The sequence below is a fragment of the Taudactylus pleione genome, unplaced genomic scaffold (genome assembly GCF_031769625.1).
Source record: "Taudactylus pleione unplaced genomic scaffold, aTauple2 ptg000350l, whole genome shotgun sequence".
Classification (NCBI taxonomy): Eukaryota; Metazoa; Chordata; class Amphibia; order Anura; family Myobatrachidae; genus Taudactylus; species Taudactylus pleione.
The window spans coordinates 2,166,016-2,186,033 of record NW_028284751.1 but is presented as its reverse complement, the minus strand read 5'-3'; the positions used below and the strand labels follow the sequence as shown (position 1 = coordinate 2,186,033).

Here is a 20,018-nt window from a genome sequence, read left to right as displayed (position 1 = left end):
CCTGTGCCCTCCAATTAATATCCAGCCTTCTCTACCCTGTGCCCCCCCTCCAACACGTCTAGCCATCCCTGACTTACATACCAATTGATGCACCACCCCCGAGGTAGCTTCACCCACATTATCCACAACTCCACCCAAGTCTACCCTATACCCTGGGGGGGCCATGCCTGTTTTGTCAGTACCGGGCCCCAAAATTTCTGATGGCAGCCCTGCTGCCCAGCCAACCTGTCAGTGGCACCAGCCTGTGTTTCTCCAGCCCAGCACATCAGGGGCCAATGTGTTTATTTTATTACATTTTTTTCTGCCAGGGGTTATTGTGTTTTATTTTTTTTCTATTGAGGCCAAATTATTGTTTGTTTCTTTCCTGTGGGGGCCAAAGTGTTTTATATTTTTCTTGTGCAATGTTTTTCGTCTGCGTATGTGTCTGAGTGGTTCAAATCCCAACAGCGGCTGCCCGAACAGGATGAAAATCCCTATCGTCCCCAGGTAAGTATTCACTAACCTATTCCCCCACCCTAACCCTAACCTTCCTTTAGGGTGCCTAACCCTAATCCCCCCTCTAAGTGCCCAAACCTAACCCCCCCTTCCCCGCTGCCTAACCCTAAATCCCCCCGGGGTGCCTAACCCTAACCCTCCCCCCTGCAGCTGTCCACAGCGGCACCCTGCATCACTTTGATCGGGATGCCGGGCGCCGGTCTCCCGGCGCCGGTAAAATGACAGGCATCTAGATTTAGACACCTGTCATTTAACCCTCGCCGGGATAAAGCAGTCGGGAAGCCGGCTGTCGGGATTAGGTCCACCGGCTTCCCGACTGCATACCGTCTGAGTTTCACCACACATGCGTCTCGGTGGTGTTCATACAGAGCCGCATATTCGTACGCACGGATGTGCCCCAGGAAAGGGCATTGTTGCAGCATTAGTATAATGTTGCCTATGCAACTGCGCAAAAGACACAAGGAAGGCCCCAACTGCGTCCAACTCAGAATCAGGACCTATAAGGAGAGACCTCGCCCCCCTTGATAGACCTCGCCCCCTCATCAAACCCACCTTTGGTTGCGGGCAGCCTGGAGTGACACCCGATTATTGGGAGCCTACCGTCCGTTCCTGGAGAGTAGACAAGCATGCCTCAGTGATGTCACTAGTCCAGAGGTTCCCAAACTCGGTCCTCAAGGCACCCTAACTTTCCAGGTTTTAAGAATAACCATGTTTGAGCACAGTTGACTTAATTAGTACCTCAGTCTTTTGATTTAGCCATCTCTGCCCAACCATGGATATCCTTAAAACTGGGTTTGGGAACCTCTGCACTAGTCCGTAGTGAGCTGGAAGGCGTTTGTCACATGTGTTGGTGACAGCTGTGCTGATGCAATAATACCCTTTCACTGAGATACAAATAAAACAAAACATTGAGTCAATTCAATTAGCTGAGAGGGGGCGAGTTGCCGCAGTCACGGCGGGGCAATGCCAGCAACGGTACCTTATCGCTCTAACCCTCCTGGCCTGATCTAACCCTGGACCGATTATTAGTATGCAGCTCCATGGGGCCACTGTAAGTGTAGCGTACAGCCGCAGTTACAAGCACGGACTCGTATAGCTGCACATACTCGCACAGACATGTGGGGAGGGTCTCAGTCGATTGACACCTATGTGTTAAGCTAGCTACACACTATACAATTATTGGGCCAATTTGCCAATAATTGGGTGATCGGCCTGATTTATTGCAGTGTGTATGAACGATCGTTTTAGCGTTTTGCCGATAAAACGGTTAAAAAAAACGTCCTCAAAGGCATTATTTTAGTTATCTAATCGGTCGGCCAAGAACGAAAATCTCGGCCTCAGTCTCAGATATGGAGCAGTGTGTATGCGTTTTCAATAATCTGCCGATATTCCCTATGTGCTCCTGTCACTATGTCGTCCTCCTTGTGGGCAGACATATGCAAAATCAGCGTAGTATGGCGGAAAATCAGTAACTTCTATCAACAATTGCCTAATGTGTAGCACAGATATGGGGGCCCGATCAAAAATATCTGACAGTGTGTATTTAGTTTCATGCTATAATTACACTATGCATCAGAGCTTCCCAAACCCCCCTCCCTTTACAGTCCACGTTCTAAGGATATCCATGCTAGAGCATAGGTGACTTAATTAGTGCCTCAGCCAATTTGATTAAACAATCTGGACTCAGGCATGGATATCCTTAAAACCTGGACTGTAATGACGGAGTTTGGGAACCTCTGCTATACATCAATAACATGATTGCATTGTTTGTCTGTTATATGACACATCTGCCATGTCATGCTGTCCTAGAACTTCCCTACCAGAGGCTGTTATGTGAAGAGACAACGTTGCAGCATCCACAGACACGTGTAACCCTTTCCATGCTGTGATAGGAGGGAATTTCCTGCACACACCTCACTTCCCGGGCACAATGCACCGTCACAGTGTATAATATGTATCATTAGTATGTGCTTCATGGAGTTGTGCTGCTACAATGTTTCCATAACTTTCCCTTCCCCTAGCAGAGGGTGCAGGGTGTGACAGACATATCAGCCCTTTGAACCTGGGCTGGGTCAGTATTAGAGCACAGGCTTCCTCTTCCTGGGAGGATCCCCAGCTCCAGCTCTCTCCGCTCAGACCCCAGACTCAGCAGCTTGTCCTAGAGGTAATGACATGTCCCCCTCCCCCCATACACCCACCTACCATGTCTTCTCTCTTATAGATCACCTGTATATTTACCTCCACTTTCCTTGTACATACAGAGCTCTCTCCCCTGGCTCAGGTAACAATGTGGTTCTGCAGATTGCGATCTTGTCGGATGAGATCGTACAGGTGGAGATCGCTCACAGCTGTAGTTTGACCAGTTTAATCACTGTACAAATGTATCACTTGTGTGTGTGTAGCTAGAACAGTATAATCACTGTACAATTGTATCACTTGTGTGTGTGTAGCTAGAACAGTATAATCACTGTACAAATGTATCACTTGTGTGTAGCTAGAACAGTATAATCACTGTACAATTGTATCACTTATGTGTGTGTGTGTAGCTAGAACAGTATAATCACTGTACAATTGTATCACTTATGTGTGTGTGTGTAGCTAGAACAGTATAATCACTGTACAATTGTATCACTTATGTGTGTGTGTGTAGCTAGAACAGTATAATCACTGTACAATTGTATCACTTATGTGTGTGTGTGTAGCTAGAACAGTATAATCACTGTACAATTGTATCACTTATGTGTGTGTGTAGCTAGAACAGTATAATCACTGTACAATTGTATCACTTATGTGTGTGTGTGTAGCTAGAACAGTATAATCACTGTACAATTGTATCACGTGTGTGTGTAGCTAGAACAGTATAATCACTGTACAATTGTATCACTTATGTGTGTGTGTGTAGCTAGAACAGTATAATCACTGTACAATTGTATCACTTATGTGTGTGTGTGTGTAGCTAGAACAGTATAATCACTGTACAATTGTATCACTTATGTGTGTGTGTGTGTAGCTAGAACAGTATAATCACTGTACAATTGTATCACTTATGTGTGTGTGTGTAGCTAGAACAGTATAATCACTGTACAATTGTATCACGTGTGTGGAGCTAGAACAGTATAATCACTGTACAATTGTATCACTTATGTGTGTGTGTGTAGCTAGAACAGTTGCAGTTAAGCAATCTTTGGGGCATATCTATCAAAGCTTGATGTGAGCTATATATCACCAACCAATCAGCTTCTAATTTACATTTTGCAGGCTGTGTTTAAGAAATGATAGTTAGAAGCTGATTAGTTGGTGATGTAGAGTATATTTCACAATTTTATCTCACATCAAGCTTTGATACATATGCCCCTTTGTGTGTACAAGTCGATTGGTGACGGAAACTTTAAAGTGAAAGTCTAGGTTTAAGGTTAGAGTTAGGCACCCCCCCCCCCCCAAGACACTTAGGTTTAGGCAGCGGGGAAGGGGGGGGTTAGGTTTAGGCACTGGGGGGGCGGAGGTTAGGGTTGGGCACCCATAAGGGAGGGTTAGGGGGTAGAAATAGGTTAGTATATACTTGCCTTAGGACGATTAGGATTTCCTCCTCTGCCGGGATGCTGCTGTCGGGATTCCGACCGTCGCGCGTGGGTCCGGCGGTAAATCATACCGATTCCGAGGACAGAGTTTGAGAACCTGTGGTCTATGTAAAAGTTTCGCCTTTATTTGTGACCCCAGAAAAATAAAGTTAATGGAGAACAGTAGTTTGCCTTAAGCTGTATAACAAATGTAAATGCAATGTCCAATATCTCACGTTAATTTGAGTTATGGGGACACTTACATATATTTATACATTGTTAATAACTAAAGCTGAGTATACATTACACAACGTGCAAACGACTAGATGGTCGTTCAGATTTCCCTTCATCCCCAGAACAAATAATAGTCTGTATACACGCCGTGCAATCCTTCAAACGACGACCGGTATATCTGACATCGTTTGGTCGTTTCATCGTTCACAATATAACGTTGACATATCGCCTGGTCTCCTGGCAGATTAGAAGATGCAATGAACGACGTACAGGAGACTGAATAGTGTGTACACAATAGACGATGTGGAATATTTGTTGTTCCAAGTCAGCTGAAATAGTAAAAACGGCCAATTTGTCATCTAGTAGTGAGTACCCAACTTTACATGTAAGACTCGTGAGGTAGGTCTTCTGGCCCAGAGGTTCTCAAACTCGGTCCTCAGGACCTCGTACAGGTCACCCAACAGGTGCAGTCATTACTCACGGACACAGTTTAAAAGTTCCACAGGTGGAGTTAATGATTTCACTTGTAATTTTGTGAGGAGACCTGGAAAACATGTGCTGTTTGGGGTCCTGAGGAGCCAGTTTGAGAGCCTGTGTTCTAGCCCATGAAACATTTTCTGAACCGGTTTAAATATGCATTGGTGCCAGTTATTGTAATGAGAAATAGAGCGGACAACCTGCTTTTTGTGTATATTTCCCAGTACGGGATTGGTATGCGGTTTGTGTATGTCTTTGTGACCTTGAGTTACACGCTGGCGATGGTTGTACATAGCTGTTGAAATTGGGGAGACCGGCACCAGTGAAGATTCCAACAGCTGTAAAGGTAAGTACTAACTAACCTAACCCCCCCCTAACCCTCCTTTTAGGGGTGTCTAACCCTAGCTCCCCCTGTAAGTGCCTAACCCTAACCCCCCCCTTCCCCTAGCCTAAACCTAACCCTCCTGGGGGGGTACCTAACCCTACCTGGGGGTTTCCCAACCCTAAGTTCCCCTGGGGGAGCACCTAACCTAACCCTCCAACCCCCCCACGGATGCCTGCGCCCGGCTTACCTTCGATCGGTATGATGGGCGTCTGGCTCCCGGCGTAGGTAAAATGACAGGCGGTGGGATTTCAACGCCTGTCATTAGAACCCTGCCGGGATTAGACAGCCGGGAAGCCGGCGGTCGGCATTTCGACCGTCTGCTTCCCGTAAGTACAGTAAGTGTAGGAACACCAGGCTCAGTGTCGGAATAGTGCGGAGAGGTGGAGATTATACAGTGGGTAGATGCAGCTGTGATCTGTTCTTCGCCTTGTTTTAAACACTGGAACACTTACTAGCAAACAGGTCAACATACAGTATCTGTAATACAGAGCAGACCAGAGTGACAGCTTTGCTAACTAACTGCATTTCTGCACAGTTAATGTGGATCCATACACAGGGGACAGACCGGCTTTGTCACAGCAGCTTAAATGACTGCAATCCCAGCATATTTTTGTTGTTGCTGTTGCCTGCTTTACATCCCATTAGGATACTCAGAAAGATTCAGTTGTCTGTAGAAAACTACTATACCAGTGATTCCCAACCTCGGTCCTCAAGGCACACCAACAGTCCTGGTTTTAGTGATATCCAGGCTTAAGCACAGATGGTTAAATCAAAATAACTGAGGTACTAATTAAGTCACCTGTGCTCAAGTATGGCTATCCTTAAAACCTGAACTGTTAGTGTGCCTTGAGGACCGTGGTTGGGAACCCCTGTACTACACACTATACGATATATCGTTCTGACATAGCTAGGAACGATATACTACATCGTATAGTGTCTAAGTCCGATCATTCATTTACTTGATTGTCCCATCTGCTGGACATCAGATGTAATGAGCAGCAAGGTGCAGTTACATTCAGTATATAACGTCATATCGTACAGTGTGTACAGCGCACGTGATGTATTGTTACACCGCATTGCTCCATCACATGGTGTGTACCCAGCTTTATAGTGGGAAGGTAATTCTCCTTAGGGTTGTGAGGTTATCGTGGTACAATGTATTTTACCATCCAGGTTCATAGCTGAATATTTTAATTTGCTATTAGTGGATCATTGAAACAATCTCCTACCTTTTAATTATTGGCGAACAAAATTGTTCTAAATTCCCAAATATGTTTTGTAGTTTAACAGTCTATAGCAGAGTTCCCCAAGCTCTGCCATTACAGTCCAGGTTTTAAGGGTATCCATGCTTGAGTCCAGATGGTTAAATGAAATTGACTGATGTACTAATTAAGTCGCCTGTGCTCAAGCATGGATATTCTTAAAACCTGGACTGTATGGGGGAGTTTTGGGGAAACTCTGGTCTGTAGCCTCCAATTCAAACTGCGGGCCTGAAATTTGTGGCTTATGTTTCAGATTCAGTTTGCGTTCAAATGTTAACTTTATATTTTGATTTAAATGATATCTTTAGTTACTTCATATGTATTTAACTTAATTTTAAAAATGAACAGAGCCCTGTTTTGACGTTTGCAGTTCTTAATAACAAAAATAGACAATATATTTCGAACTTGAGTCAACATTTTTTGAGTAAGATTGTAAAGCTGTGGATTGAACAAGCCCACTCCATAGAGAACTTGTTTGTCAGACAGTATCAGTAAGTAAATAGTTGGCATATTGTATATGACACCATAGTTGTAGGTTTCTGTGTAACAATATGGGTAACGTTCTCCCTAAACAAATTAAGAAAATGTCATATTTACATGACACAGACTATTGGTGACAGACTAGATAAACCTAGAGGTGAGGAATGTACATTTCTGAACTTTGATCTGTTTGTAAACATTCCAATTCTTTGTCATTTGGGCAGAGCCGTGGTGGCTTCCAGGATATAGGGCCTGATTCAGAGCTGAACGCTCTGACCAGAGCGCTCGCTCTGAATCAGGGCCCTCCTACCTTTTTTTGGAGCGTCCTCATGGACGCTCGCGTAGCTGTGGGTTACCACCCACAGCTTATGCGAGCGTCCATGATAATGGTCGCGATGGTCTTGACCATCGCGACCATCGGGCTTGCGATGGAGACCCTGCGGTAGGGTCTCGCTGCCGCAAGCCCTAGAGTGATTTTGGCTCTATCAGAGCCAAAATCACTCCCACTGACCTCACTAGTGATGTCAGTGGGGCCGGCTTGAGACGGTAGGCGTTCCCATGGGAACGCCTCCGTCTGGCAGGCACGCCCACCAAAGGGGGCGTGCTGTCAATCAACATCGACAGCACGCCCCCTTTGGTACGAGACCCAGAGCGATGGTGAGCCCGTCGCTCGCCGGGTCTCGCGCATGTGCACGATGGAGCTCCCTCCGTTGTGCGCATGCGCAGTGGGGAACATCGACCCGCTTGCGAGCGTCCTGCCGCTCGCGAGCGGGTCTGAATGACCCCCATAGAACGTTGGATTATACAATTCCCTTATGGTGCATACGCACGTAGCGATATGCCAGCGATACGATATCTCTGGCAGATCGTACTGCACCCTTTTTGGTGTGTATAGATCATCCAACACACCACCAACCTGCCAGCAATTATAGCGACCCACGATAATCGTGAGTCCCTATAGTAACCTGCTCGATATCGAGCAGGTTGGCCAGCATGCAGGGACGATGGGTGATATCGCTATCGTCCATACGTGCCCGCACATCGCTGGTCGAAGGCAAGTTGGTAGGGACCATTTAAAAGGACGATTTGATAGATAACAGTAACTATATCGATATTGTTCACATTGTCCTTTTAAATCACTACGTGTGTATGCACCATTAGTGATAGCTGAGTACTGAAAATCCTGATCTCTTTGAAACGGCAGCCTCCCCTGTCTCAAGGAGCTTGCGATCTATACAGCAGAGGAGGCGAACATAATAGGAAAAAAATCATGTATTCCTGGGGAAGGAACAATTTTTGCATTGCACCAATGTCTATGAAAATGTAGTGTATCAATTCCGTATTAACGAGTGATGGCGGTTTAATGAGGCAATCGGTGCCTCATGTCACAGTGGTAACACTAGTCCTAGTGAATTAATAGTCTGCCCTCACTGGGGCCTATGCAGGGCTGAACGTACGTCTGTTACTAATTTTGTACTTTGAGGATTATCTGGATTAGGCAGAAGCCTTTTCTGAGGAATCACAGTCAGATTTGGATGGGGTGATCTGCGGTGGAGGAGTGGTGAATAAAATGATGTTGTCATGTCTAAATTAGGCAGATAGCAGGGGCTCGGTTACTATGGGTCAGGTCTTTCCAAATTTAGCCTACTATTATTCCTGCTATGGCGGCAATGTGTCCCTTTTATAAAAATAGAATTTTATAGAAATTATTCGGAACTGGTTCTCTAAATTGTTGTATGTTTTTTATTTTACTCTTCTTTTTTTTTTTTCTTTCACCTTTGTTTTTCCCTCTCTCTCTTTTCCCTCTCTCTGTTTTTTTTTTTTTGCCTCCTCTCTCTCTTTTTTTTCCCTCTCTGTATGTCTGTTTCCCTCCTTTTTTTTTTTTTTTTTTTTGCCCCCTCTCTCTCATACCCTCGTTTCTTAAGGTGCATACACACACAACGATTTTTAGAACGATTATTGTTAACGATATCGTTTATCATTCAATTTTTGTAAAAATCGTTTACTTTCTGAGTGAAAACTATGAACGATTATCGTTCACGTTTGTAGTTCAGTCAGACTGGCCAACTGAAAGATTTTCATTAAGGGAATATGCAAAAATCGTTTGTAGTTCAATAAAATCGTTCATTACACTTTAAAAAATCTAGGTTTAGAAGAGGAGAGAAAAAAAAAAAAAAAAGAAAAGACTCCTATCAGGGCACACTCCTGTGCTGTATTGATGGCTACAAAATTAGTATAGGAGAAATAGGACAAACTGATTACATCTAAGTGAGATCATGATCATATGTGAAATTTACATTAATGTCTCAATTAGCAGACAGACCACCATATATTTACCCATTTAATATATCTGAAATAGATGTATTGATGTTTAATAAACTTTAGTTTTAATATCAACATCAATACATCTATTTCAGATACATTAAATGGGTAAATATATGGTGGTCTGTCTGCTAATTGAGACATTAATGTAAATTTCACATATGATCATGATCTCACTTAGATGTAATCAGTTTGTCCTATTTCTCCTATACTAATTTTGTAGCCATCAATACAGCACAGGAGTGTGCCCTGATAGGAGTCTTTTCTTTTTTTTTTTTTTTTCTCTCCTAAACCTTGATAATATTTACTCCTGGGATGCACCTCCAGTTTTTGAAATATACCTAGATACGTGTATCCAATAAATCTATAATTAGATCGTTAGAATTAACTGTTTTCCTGTGCAATCAATCCTCTTCCCCTTTTCCTGTATTGGTGCGTACACACTGGGCGATTAAAGTGGACGACTGAACGATAACGATATCGTTATCGTTCAGTCGTCCACTTTATCGTCCATTTTTAACACAAAAAAGATGAACGATGACGACGACGCGCGTTCCCGCGGGTCGTTCGTCATCCTCGTTCATCGGGCTGACATGCAGGCCAACCTGACGACCTCGTCAGGTTGCTGCATGTCAGGGAATGGGTGAGAGAGCCCGGCGCTGAACGATATCGCTAATGATATCGTTCAGCGGCTGTGCTCAATGTCATGAACGACATTGAGCACAGCCTGCCGGGGACACACTAGACGATATCGCTCAGGGAGCATATCGTCTAGTGTGTATGCACCATATGACTTTAAAAAATCTGACAGATAATCTGATAGAAAATCGTTCATAAAATTATTAGTAACAAAATCGTTGTGTGTGTGTGTATGCAGCTTTAGTGTTTTAATTGGCTTTTTATTTAAAGCAGAAGTGATTGCACTGTGCGATTCGCTTGTTATTGTCACTGTCTAAAGCGCACCCGAAGCTTGCACACCGTGGAGACTCCCCACTTGCGGTTCCAACCAATATTCAGCCTGTAAGTGGATGAAGCAGTGGCGGTACTGAGGTAGGAGGCTGACCACTCGTGAATATTCGGGTAGCGTACACAACGGTTGCCTGCGTCTGACGTTGGCGATTTAGCCACTCTGAAGGCTCCTTCCATAAGTGCCATTACTGCATTATTTCCTTTTACATTTAACATCGTCAAACAAGTTTTTTATGAGCTGCATAGGGGACATTTTTACACAGCTACGCCCATGGTTTATGGCAAATTAAACAGGTCAAGGACTAGGCTCTGCCGGATTATTGGTAAATGGCAACCTATTAACTGTTGTGTCCCCAGGGAACAGGTTAGACGACTGGAGATTGCCTTGTGATTCTAGGGGAGATGTATCAAGTATTATTATAATCAATTTTATTTATTTGCGTTCCGTGGCACCGTACAGAGCAGTAATGAAAACAAGGTATACATAGTAAATAAAAAAAAAGTAACCATATATATCACAAGTGAGTATACATATTGGCACATCTATCTGAAATATAGTGAGGAGGTATGAAACAAGAGAAGGGAGAACCCTGATCGTGAGTGCTTACATCCTAAGGGAAGAGGTAGGAAAGGCCGTAGTGGGGAGAGACAAAGGCCCTCATCCAGAGCCGGACGCTCTGAGCAGAGCACACGCTCTGAATGAGGGCCGTCCTCCATAATTATGGAGCGTCCTCCTGGACGCTCGTATAGCTGTGGGTCACCACCCACAGCCGGTACGAGCGTGCAGGTTGATGGCCGCGATGGTCTTGACCATCGCCACTGCGAGTCGGAGCCTGCGGTTGAGTTTCTCAACCGCAAGGCCCGGAGTGATTTTGGCTCTATCAGAGCCAAAATCACTCCCACTGACATCACTAGTGATGTCAGTGGGCCGGCTTCTAACGGTAGGCGTTCCCTTGGGAACGCCCCCGTCTGGGAGGCACGCCCCCGGCACGCCCACCAAAGGGGGCGTGCTGTCAACCAACATCGACAGCACGCCTCCTTTGATCAGACACAACGAGCGAAGGAAAGTCCTTTGCTCGTTGCGTCTGGCGCATGCGCACGACGGAGCTCCCACTGTCGTGCGCATGCGCAGTGCACACCATCGACCCTCTTGCGAGTGGACAGCCGCTTGCGAGTGGGTCTGAATCAGGCCCAAAGTTAGTAAGGCAGTGGGTGTAAGTAGGGGTCATGTGGCGGGCTGTTAGGCTAGAATGAAGTTTGTGTATGAAGAAATAGAAGCTGGGAGACAGAGTTCTGTAGATTAGGGGCAGCGCAGGAGAAGTCTTGGAGGCAGAAGTGGGAGGTGGTCACAGTGAGAGAGGAGGAATATGAGATTGTAGATATAGGTGGGAAGGAGCAGGTGACAGCTTTGTAGGTGATGTGGGTGCGCTTATTGGTTGATATCATGGTGCCTGGCCATATTAGTGCCTTTTATTTATGAGAATAACCAAGGCATGGAAGCTGTGTGGCTGCTTTTTCTACAAATTCCTAAAATCCTAATTGCACCCTAAATTATTTTAATACTTATTCCAGTGTCTGTAATTATTTTACAATGATCCTCTAAAAATAATTTTTTTTTTTTTTTTAGAAATATAGAAAAAAAAATATTTGTATTAATTATTATTTTACTTGTCTTTCAGTACAATGTCTGGAGACGATGAATTCTCGGTAAGTGAGTTATTACATATGACGTTTTGATTATGCTGTTATACACTAAGGAAAGATTTCCGAGCCTACACACCGTGGAGGCAGCCATTTTGTTTCCTTATCACTTTTCAAGGAAGCGGCGGCTTCACTGAGGTCCTGCTTGGCTTATATTTCTGAGGCCTGAATTAATAACGGCCGTTACTGGTCTCTAGTAATATGACAGGCAACAAAATGGCTGCCTCCACGGATTGAAGGTGACATTTTCACTTTAATAGAAACAAAAATTTCAAAAAGAACCACAGAAATACTAATTATCCAATACATATTTGCACTTTAATTGTCATCCTCATTACCCTAAATAGCAGTGCTCCTTACAGTGACTGTCGGGGGAGACTATTGTTGACCATGTCTGTGCATTGGGTAGTGACTTGAGGAGGAGGATCTCTAGGAAATGGGTTACATCAGATGTTATGGTCATGGCCTGCTGAATGATGTTGTTATACCTTTACATCATGGGGAATTGTGTATGTCTCTTGTGGTACAACAGTCACTTTCCAGGGGTGCTTGTGCTATTAATTGCTGGCGGTCATAATAGGGGTGTGGATTAATAGATCCACAGTAATACCCCTTTTATACTGACTGAAAAATCCCGGGTTGATGCACGTGAGCGCGCATCCACCCAGGATTTTAGTCAGTGTAAACGGATCAACCCGGGTCCAGTGACATGGGCATCTGACCCGTCTAGCTTGCAGGGTTGAGCACTGGTCGTTCCTGTGTCACCCTGCAATGTAAACGGCGCGGCACAGGTCACGATGACCTGGGTTACACCGCCTCCCACCTGATTGGGTATACAATCGGGAAGCCGGCTGCCTTAATGCCGGCTTCCCGACTGTCATATCCCGGCGAGGGATGAAATGCCGGGCGTCTAGATGTAGACGCATGACATTTCCCCGATTGCCGGGAGACCGGTATCCCGATCGAAGGGATGCCGGGCGCTGCGAGCGGACAGCCGCGGGGGGGGGGGAGGGTTAGGTTTAGGGCACCCGGGGGGACTTAGGTTTAGGCAGCGGGGAAGGGGGGGGATTAGGGTTAGGCAGTTGGGGGGAGGTTAGGGTTTGGCACCCCTAAGGAGGGTTAGGGGGTTAGGCTAGTTAGTACTTACCTATCCACGATCGAGATTTCCAGCGCTGTCGGGCTTCCGCTGCCGGGAACTCTGCTGTGGACGGCCAGGCGCTGCCGGGAATCGAACCGCAGGCCATGCGGCCGGCGGTATTTCATACCGATTCTCCTGATTGGCTGGCTTCAGTGGCGCTTGGAGATTACATAATCTCCAAGCGTCCACTGCCGGGCTGACCAGAGCGGAGCAGCGCACCCCACCCGCCCTTGTTGCCTCTGGACCGCTGCGTAAGTTCAGTAGGTCGCGGAGTGGGAGGGAGGGGAAGAAGCGCTGCTCACCTGCATCGGAGAGCCAGGTCAGTGCTGACCCGGGTCCGGCAACGCGGTGTAAAAGGGGCGCTGTGACGGGTTGGAAATGTGTTCCAAATCCCGGGTCAGCCTCGGGTCTTTGGTGTAAAAGTGGTATAATTAGATAGACCATCAAAAGATCGACACCAACTGGTAGACAGGTACAATAGGTTGACTGGTACAAAAAGTCAACATGGGTGAAGATCGACCGGTACAAAAGGTCAACGTTGCAGACACCAAAATGGTCGACACTCTTGTTTGTTAATTTTCTAACTCTGATCTTCACCTTAACCCACCCCTTGGTCCCTAACTGTCCCTTCTAGAGCCTAACCCTCCAATATGTGCCTAATCCTAAAAACCATGTCGACAATTTTTCGTCGAGGTAAGTGCCTAACAGTAACACACACAAAAAAGTTGACCATTCCTATGTCAATCTTTTAACCATGTTGATCTTTTGTACCTGTTGCTCTTCATCCATGTCGACCTATTGCCTGTCTACCAGTTGATGTCTACCTAGACACGGTCGACTATCCGTTGTAGATCCATTGACTGGAGCCCTTTTTTATATATGGATTTTATTCAAATTATAGATTTGATGAAGTCATCCAAAATGTGGAGGCTTTCAGGGACTTCTGTGGGCCATGTAAGACTTTTTAAGGGAGGTATCCAATTAGCTGCGGTAACGATAAGTTAAAACGTTTTGCACCTATCGCCTGAATTTGCCGCTTATAACATGTATGCGCGTTCCCCTTTTATCGTGCTATCCTATTGTATAACCGGAGATAACCAATTTGCACAATAATTATTGCATGGATGACAGGTGATAAGTACAGGTGACAATGGGGAAATCAGCCTGTACCTCCCAAAAAATTTAAACTTTGGTAGGGTAATGGTATAGGAGTGTGTTAGTGGCCATAATCCAAGGGTTTGGGGTTATTCAATTGTGTGCAATGACTGTTATGTGCATTTTTCTATAACAGTGAAAAAAATTATCGAAAGCAATATTTTTTTGCTAAAATAAATGCTGTAGTTAAATTAGGGGAACATTAAAATGGGTGTAAGTATATCTTTGAGTCATTATAGGGCATTTTTTTTTTTTAAATTACAAATACACCTGTCACTTAGATCTGCAATGTTTAAAATACAAGTCCCATCCATACAGCACCCCCATATACCTGTCCCATCCATACAGCACCCCCATATACCTGTCCCATCCATACAGCATCCCCATATACCTGTCCCATCCATACAGCACTCCCATATATCACTCCCATATACCTGTCCCATCCATACAGCACCTCCATATACCTGTCCCATCCATACAGCACCCCCATATACCTGTCCCATCCATACAGCACCCCCATATACCTGTCCCATCCATACAGCACCCCCATATACCTGTCCCATCCATACAGCACCCCCATATACCTGTCCCACTACTTTAAACCCATTTTCCAACACTTTTTAATTTTTCATCCCAAAAATTATATGTCATTAGTAGCCAAATTAAGCTAATAAAAAAAAAAATATATATATATATATATATATATTTTGCCTAATTAGTCATTAAGGAGGGTGTCCCAGTGGTTCCCAACATTTTTATTCAAAAATAGGGGTTTTGTACAAAACCCATCACCTGCTCAGAGGTGGTGAAAATAAATTTGCGATCATTCTTATACCACTTTTCGCATATGTGAATACCGCGGATAATAGGATAGCCCGATAATCATTTTTGGAGAGAAGTTTTCAAGGGTGAAAACTTTTAGAAGAAAAGCGGGTTATCGCGGCTAATTAGTGTGGATCTTGCATTACAAGTGGAAATGCCATTAACTTATACATATTTTTTTTTTTTTCTCCTCCTCCTTAAAGCTGGCCGATGCTTTACCAGATAAGACACCTGCCAAAACGCAGAATGTAAGCAACAATCCGCAGCCAGGTGGCTGGCCCGGATCAAACCCCTGGGGCTCTACTCCTAGTGCTCCTTCTGCCCCTGGTGCCGTGCCTTATGGACAAGGTCAAGTAGGACCATATTCTGGTAGTGGGCCTCAGCCAACTGCACCAACGCAGCCATATCCATCTGGTCCCCAGCCAGGAGCACCGAGTGCCATTTCAGGGCCTACTGGGCCCTATCCAGGAGCAGCAGCTGGGCAACAGCCATCTGCACCAAATGCTCCATATCCTGCAAGACCTGCTGGACCATACCCAGGAGCACCTGCTGGACAGCAGCCACCTGCACCAAATGCCCCATATTCTACAGGACCCACTGGACCATACCCAGGAGTACCCGCTGGACAGCAGCCACCTGCACCAAATGCCCCATATTCTACAGGACCCACTGGACCATACCCAGGAGTACCCGCTGGACAGCAGCCACCTGCACCGAATGCCCCATATTCTACAGGACCCACTGGACCCTACCCAGGAGCACCTGCTGGACAACAACCACCTGCACCAAATGCCCAATATCCTTCAGGACCCTCTGGACTGTATCCAGGACTACCATCTGGACAGCAACCGGCTGCACCTAATGCCCCATATCCTTCAGGCCCCTACCCAGGAGCTCCTGCTGGGCAGAACCCAACAGCACCAAATCCCCAATATCCTTCAGGCCCTACTGGGCCTTACCCAGGAGCTCCCACTGGGCCACAGCCAGGAGCTCCCACTGGGCCACAGCCAGGAGCTCCAACCGGGCCCTATCCTACTGCACCTGGGCAGTATCCTTCAGCACAATTTCCTTCAGGGCCTGCTGGAATGCCAGGGTCATATCCTAACCCTTCTGGAGCCTCTGGTCAACAATATCCGAATCCTTCAGCCCCTTATGGTCAACCAGGTCCCGCAGGACCTTCACAGCCTTGGGGCTCAAGTCCATGGAGTTCCCAAGGTGGGCAGTACCCCACACCCCCAAATGTGCCATACCCAGCCACTGGACCATACCCAGCTCCTGGTGCTGCATCGTCCATACCATGGGGTAATGTGCCAGCTGGTCAGTGGGGACCTTCGGCTTCATTTCCTGGAGGTCCCGGGACATACCCAAATCCAGGATCCTATCCCTGAAGCTGCCTGATTCCTGTGATTTCCTCCTGACCCGGCCACCCACTATGTGAGTGCGTTGTCCTTTGCCAATTGTGTTCAGTGTCCAATGTTTGCGCTGCAAGAGGTATAAACAGGGAGACAGTATTGATCCATATTTATTAAATTATGCTTGTATGTTATTCTGGGACATTTAGTTCCACAACAGTGAGAAAAAAAACAGATGTCTAACCCTGCTGGCTGGAGTTAAAATTGGGGTTACAGCATCAAGTAGATGAGACCGCAACAATTTTGTGGGAAAACCGTAGTACGATGCGGAAATTTTCTCAGGGTCTTATCATTGGTCGATATTTGGGGCTAGGGTGGGAACAGTGTGGGAACCACTGGTTTACTGCACAAAAGACTTTTAGGGGTTAATCTATTAAAGTGAGCGTTTTTAGAAGTGAGCTTTAGAAAAGATGTTGCCCATAGCAACCAATCAGATTCTACTTAACATTTAACTAGCACCGTCTAAAAGAGAATAACTAGAATCTGGTTGCTATGGGCAACATCTCTTCTAAAACTCACTTCAGTAAATTTACCCCTTACTGTTTTTCAAAACCGAAAGTGCTATGGCAAAATCTATTGACTGACATGGAAAAAAAATCAAATCTATTCTAGAGGAATTACTTTATCTCCTAAATTACATACTCTCCAAGGCTGCATATTAAATTGCAAAATCTACTTGTGAGTGCCGTAAACATTTTTTTACCAGGCCCGCATTAAGCAAGGGTGTCCCGCCATAAGATAAGTTCCGTGTCCCAAGTGGCAACCTGCGGAGGACAGAAGTGGGAGAGGTGTAAATTGATTACCCCGAGCAATTCAAGAACAAAATAAAACCCTATATTCTCAACACTTTGGGCCAGCTTTACTAAGCAGCGGCCATTGCAAGCCGACAATTCTCGGCGGTTTTGACCCTGAAAATTAAAACTGCAATAATATTATGAACGCAAAGCCACTCATGTTTTGCATTTAATATTATTGCCGTTTTAACTGTTAGTAGAAAATCGTCGGCTCGCCAATGCTTACTAAATGTAGACCTTTAATTTGAAGCACTTTTGATTTTAATTGAAACATTAAAGATTTGCTGTGTAGTATAGCCAGGCGAGGTGCTTACTGTTTGAGCAGTATATTTAAGGTGTAGGGTCTTTTTTTTGCATAGTTATAGATTTGTTTTACCTTTTCCAGATCTCTGCTCAAGGAAAAAAACAAATGCTTCAAGAAGAGTTTTCTGGACCATTCGATGATTTAAAGATGAGATTACAAAAAGAAAGATGTTTAGATCCTCGGAGGATTGGAAACCCGCCTAAATCGGACTCCCATTTGTGACTCTATTTAATGCTGTAAAACAGTCCTGAAGATGGAACCATATTATATGAACCACCAATGATCGGTTTGTCCATGGACAATTCAGTCCTGAATCTATACAGAAAAGCACCAAATTATTACATATTTGAAATACGAATGAATATATATATTTTTTTTTTGTTTTAATTATTTTTTTTCCATGTGTGGCATCTTGCTAACGAAGAGTTTATCTGAGCTATGTTATGTAACCATATATATCACAGGCAGAGTAATGTGTGCCTTTTTCACAAGCACCGTGTAGATATCTTATGTTTTGCAGATATACATTGATTTTGTAATCTGCACTTATTCTTTTGAATATAGAATCTTAATTTTGCAAAAAAAAAACAAAACCCTAAATGATGGTCCAAACAACTGATATTTATCCGGAAGCATTGCTCCTTTCTCATTAATGATCCCTCTCGCCCCAATTTTGGGGAATTAAAGCCATGAGGTGAGTTAAGTGGGGTACTGGTTAAATAATTAAGGTCTTCTATCCATTAAGCAGCATGATCTGACACTTCAGAGGGATCACTGGGGCTTCCATCCTTCATGGTGGTTTGGATTGTGGCTTTATTGTAGAGATGTATCAAGACTTGGGGGTCTATTTACTAAGCAGTGTTAGGAGACAGAGTGAAAAGTGATACGGTACCAGCCAATCAGCTCCCAACTGCATTTTTCAAACACAGCCTGTGAGATGACAGTTGGGAGCTGATTGGCTGGTAACATCTCATTTCACTCTGTCTCCTAACACTGCTTAGTAACTAGACCCCTTGAAGAGAGAGAAAGTGGAGAAGTTGCCCAAAACAACCAATCAGCTTCTAGCTGTCCTTTGCCCAGCACAGTCTATGAAATGACCGTGAGATGCTGATTGGCTGCTTTGGGAAACTTCTACTATCGCTCTCCAAGGCTGATACATTTTCCTCTTGGGCTCCTGATCACCAATACATTAATAATATACAGATCTAGCAAACTTTAGACAGCAGCTTGCGTGAGACTGCGTGACCCATTGCTGTCAAATACAAGTCATCAGTGCAGAAATCGTGCCAAGAAAACACAATTGCTTTGGTGAATGTATCATGGAGCAGTGTTACGTGGTCTGACCATGACCGCACAGCGCATGTGGTTCTATGCGAACATCAATCTGGTAGCTGCCTGACATGTGCAGATCAGGAACTTTCCCTGTGATTACAAAGGCTGCAGTTGACCCCCCTGACTTTACTGTCTTATCTGACTGCAAATAGGCAATTTACTAACACTGCTCACAGTTGCAAATCTGCACTTAAACTGTAGCAACTAATCAGACCTGGGGGTCTATTTACTAAGCAGTGTTGGGAGACAGAGTGAAAAGTGATAAGGTGCCAGCCAATCAGCTCCCAACTGTCATTTTTCAAACACAGCCTCTGAGATGACAGTTGGGAGCTGATTGGCTGGCACCTTATCTCATTTCACTCTGTATCCTAACACTGCTTAGTAAATAGACCCCCTGGTCTGTTGCCTAAACACTATCCACTCGGCTGACCAGTCGGCTTTGGCCAGGAGTTTGCAGCCTGTGGACGCTAAGATAATTTTGCTGGTTTATTGCTATGGTTTTATAATATTGCAGATTTGCACCTTTCAGCAATGTTGGTAAATAAGCCTCAGTGATCACAGGACTATGAGTTTTTCAATTATCGTTTCCATACAGGGAGCAAATATTACAATTGCCCTCCTGCCCAAGTGGAACCCCGAGGGGGAAACCTAATGGTAAAATCTAAGTAAGTTCAGTCATAGGAAGTGGCTGTAGCAGGGATTTCATGGGTAAGAGATACTGTTATACAAGTCACTACTGGATTAAGGAAACCTACTTCTACCTTTTTAGAGTTTATAGGCAGCTGGTGCAAAGGACAAATGTAACAAACCTGATTCCAAAGCCAATATTTATATTATATCCATTTGGTCGCTATTGGGGATATTGTAATTTTTCCCTTGCACCAGGTTACATAAATGCCCCTTATTATTGACTGGAGACTATTTTCGTGTTCATATCCAACATTTTGCTATAGAAAACGGCCTCCTGCAGTGACTTGTACTGTGCGGTTATAATAACAAGGCACAGAGGCTAATGTGTAATGTCCTGGGCTGGTCTCCCACCTATCCTGATCCATCTGGGAGACCTATGTACTATGCATGATATTTCTGCTGTTCATTGTAAAATGCTTTTCAGTACAGGTGTGAAAAAAAATTATATATTGTGGATGGGGAAGGGGGGGTCACCAAATTTAAATGAAA

The 20,018-nt window shown here is 44.8% G+C and overlaps 1 protein-coding gene across 3 annotated transcripts; it reads left to right on the top strand.

The window, feature by feature from the left end:
* The first annotated feature begins 2,494 nt into the window (after nt 1-2,494).
* LOC148508717 (uncharacterized) lies at nt 2,495-19,087 on the top strand. Of its 3 annotated transcripts, none has more exons than XM_088444136.1 (4): nt 2,495-2,659; nt 11,861-11,888; nt 15,201-16,431; nt 17,589-19,087. In XM_088444136.1, the coding sequence occupies exons 2-3, from the start codon at nt 11,865-11,867 to the stop codon at nt 16,383-16,385; spliced, it is 1,209 nt and encodes a 402-aa protein (XP_088300262.1). In that variant the 5' UTR covers nt 2,495-2,659; nt 11,861-11,864; the 3' UTR covers nt 16,386-16,431; nt 17,589-19,087. The 3 variants fall into 3 exon arrangements, with proteins under 3 accessions (XP_088300262.1, XP_088300263.1, XP_088300261.1); XM_088444137.1 differs by lacking the exon at nt 2,495-2,659 and adding an exon at nt 2,711-2,776; XM_088444135.1 differs by lacking the exon at nt 2,495-2,659 and adding an exon at nt 2,806-2,826.
* The last annotated feature ends 931 nt before the right edge of the window (nt 19,088-20,018 follow it).

Bases quoted from the DNA above. Each gene is read 5' to 3' on its own strand.
- LOC148508717 (XM_088444135.1), top strand. The intron at 11,889-15,200 runs GTAAGTGAGTTA...TCCTCCTTAAAG, and splicing joins CTGGAGACGATGAATTCTCG to CTGGCCGATGCTTTACCAGA.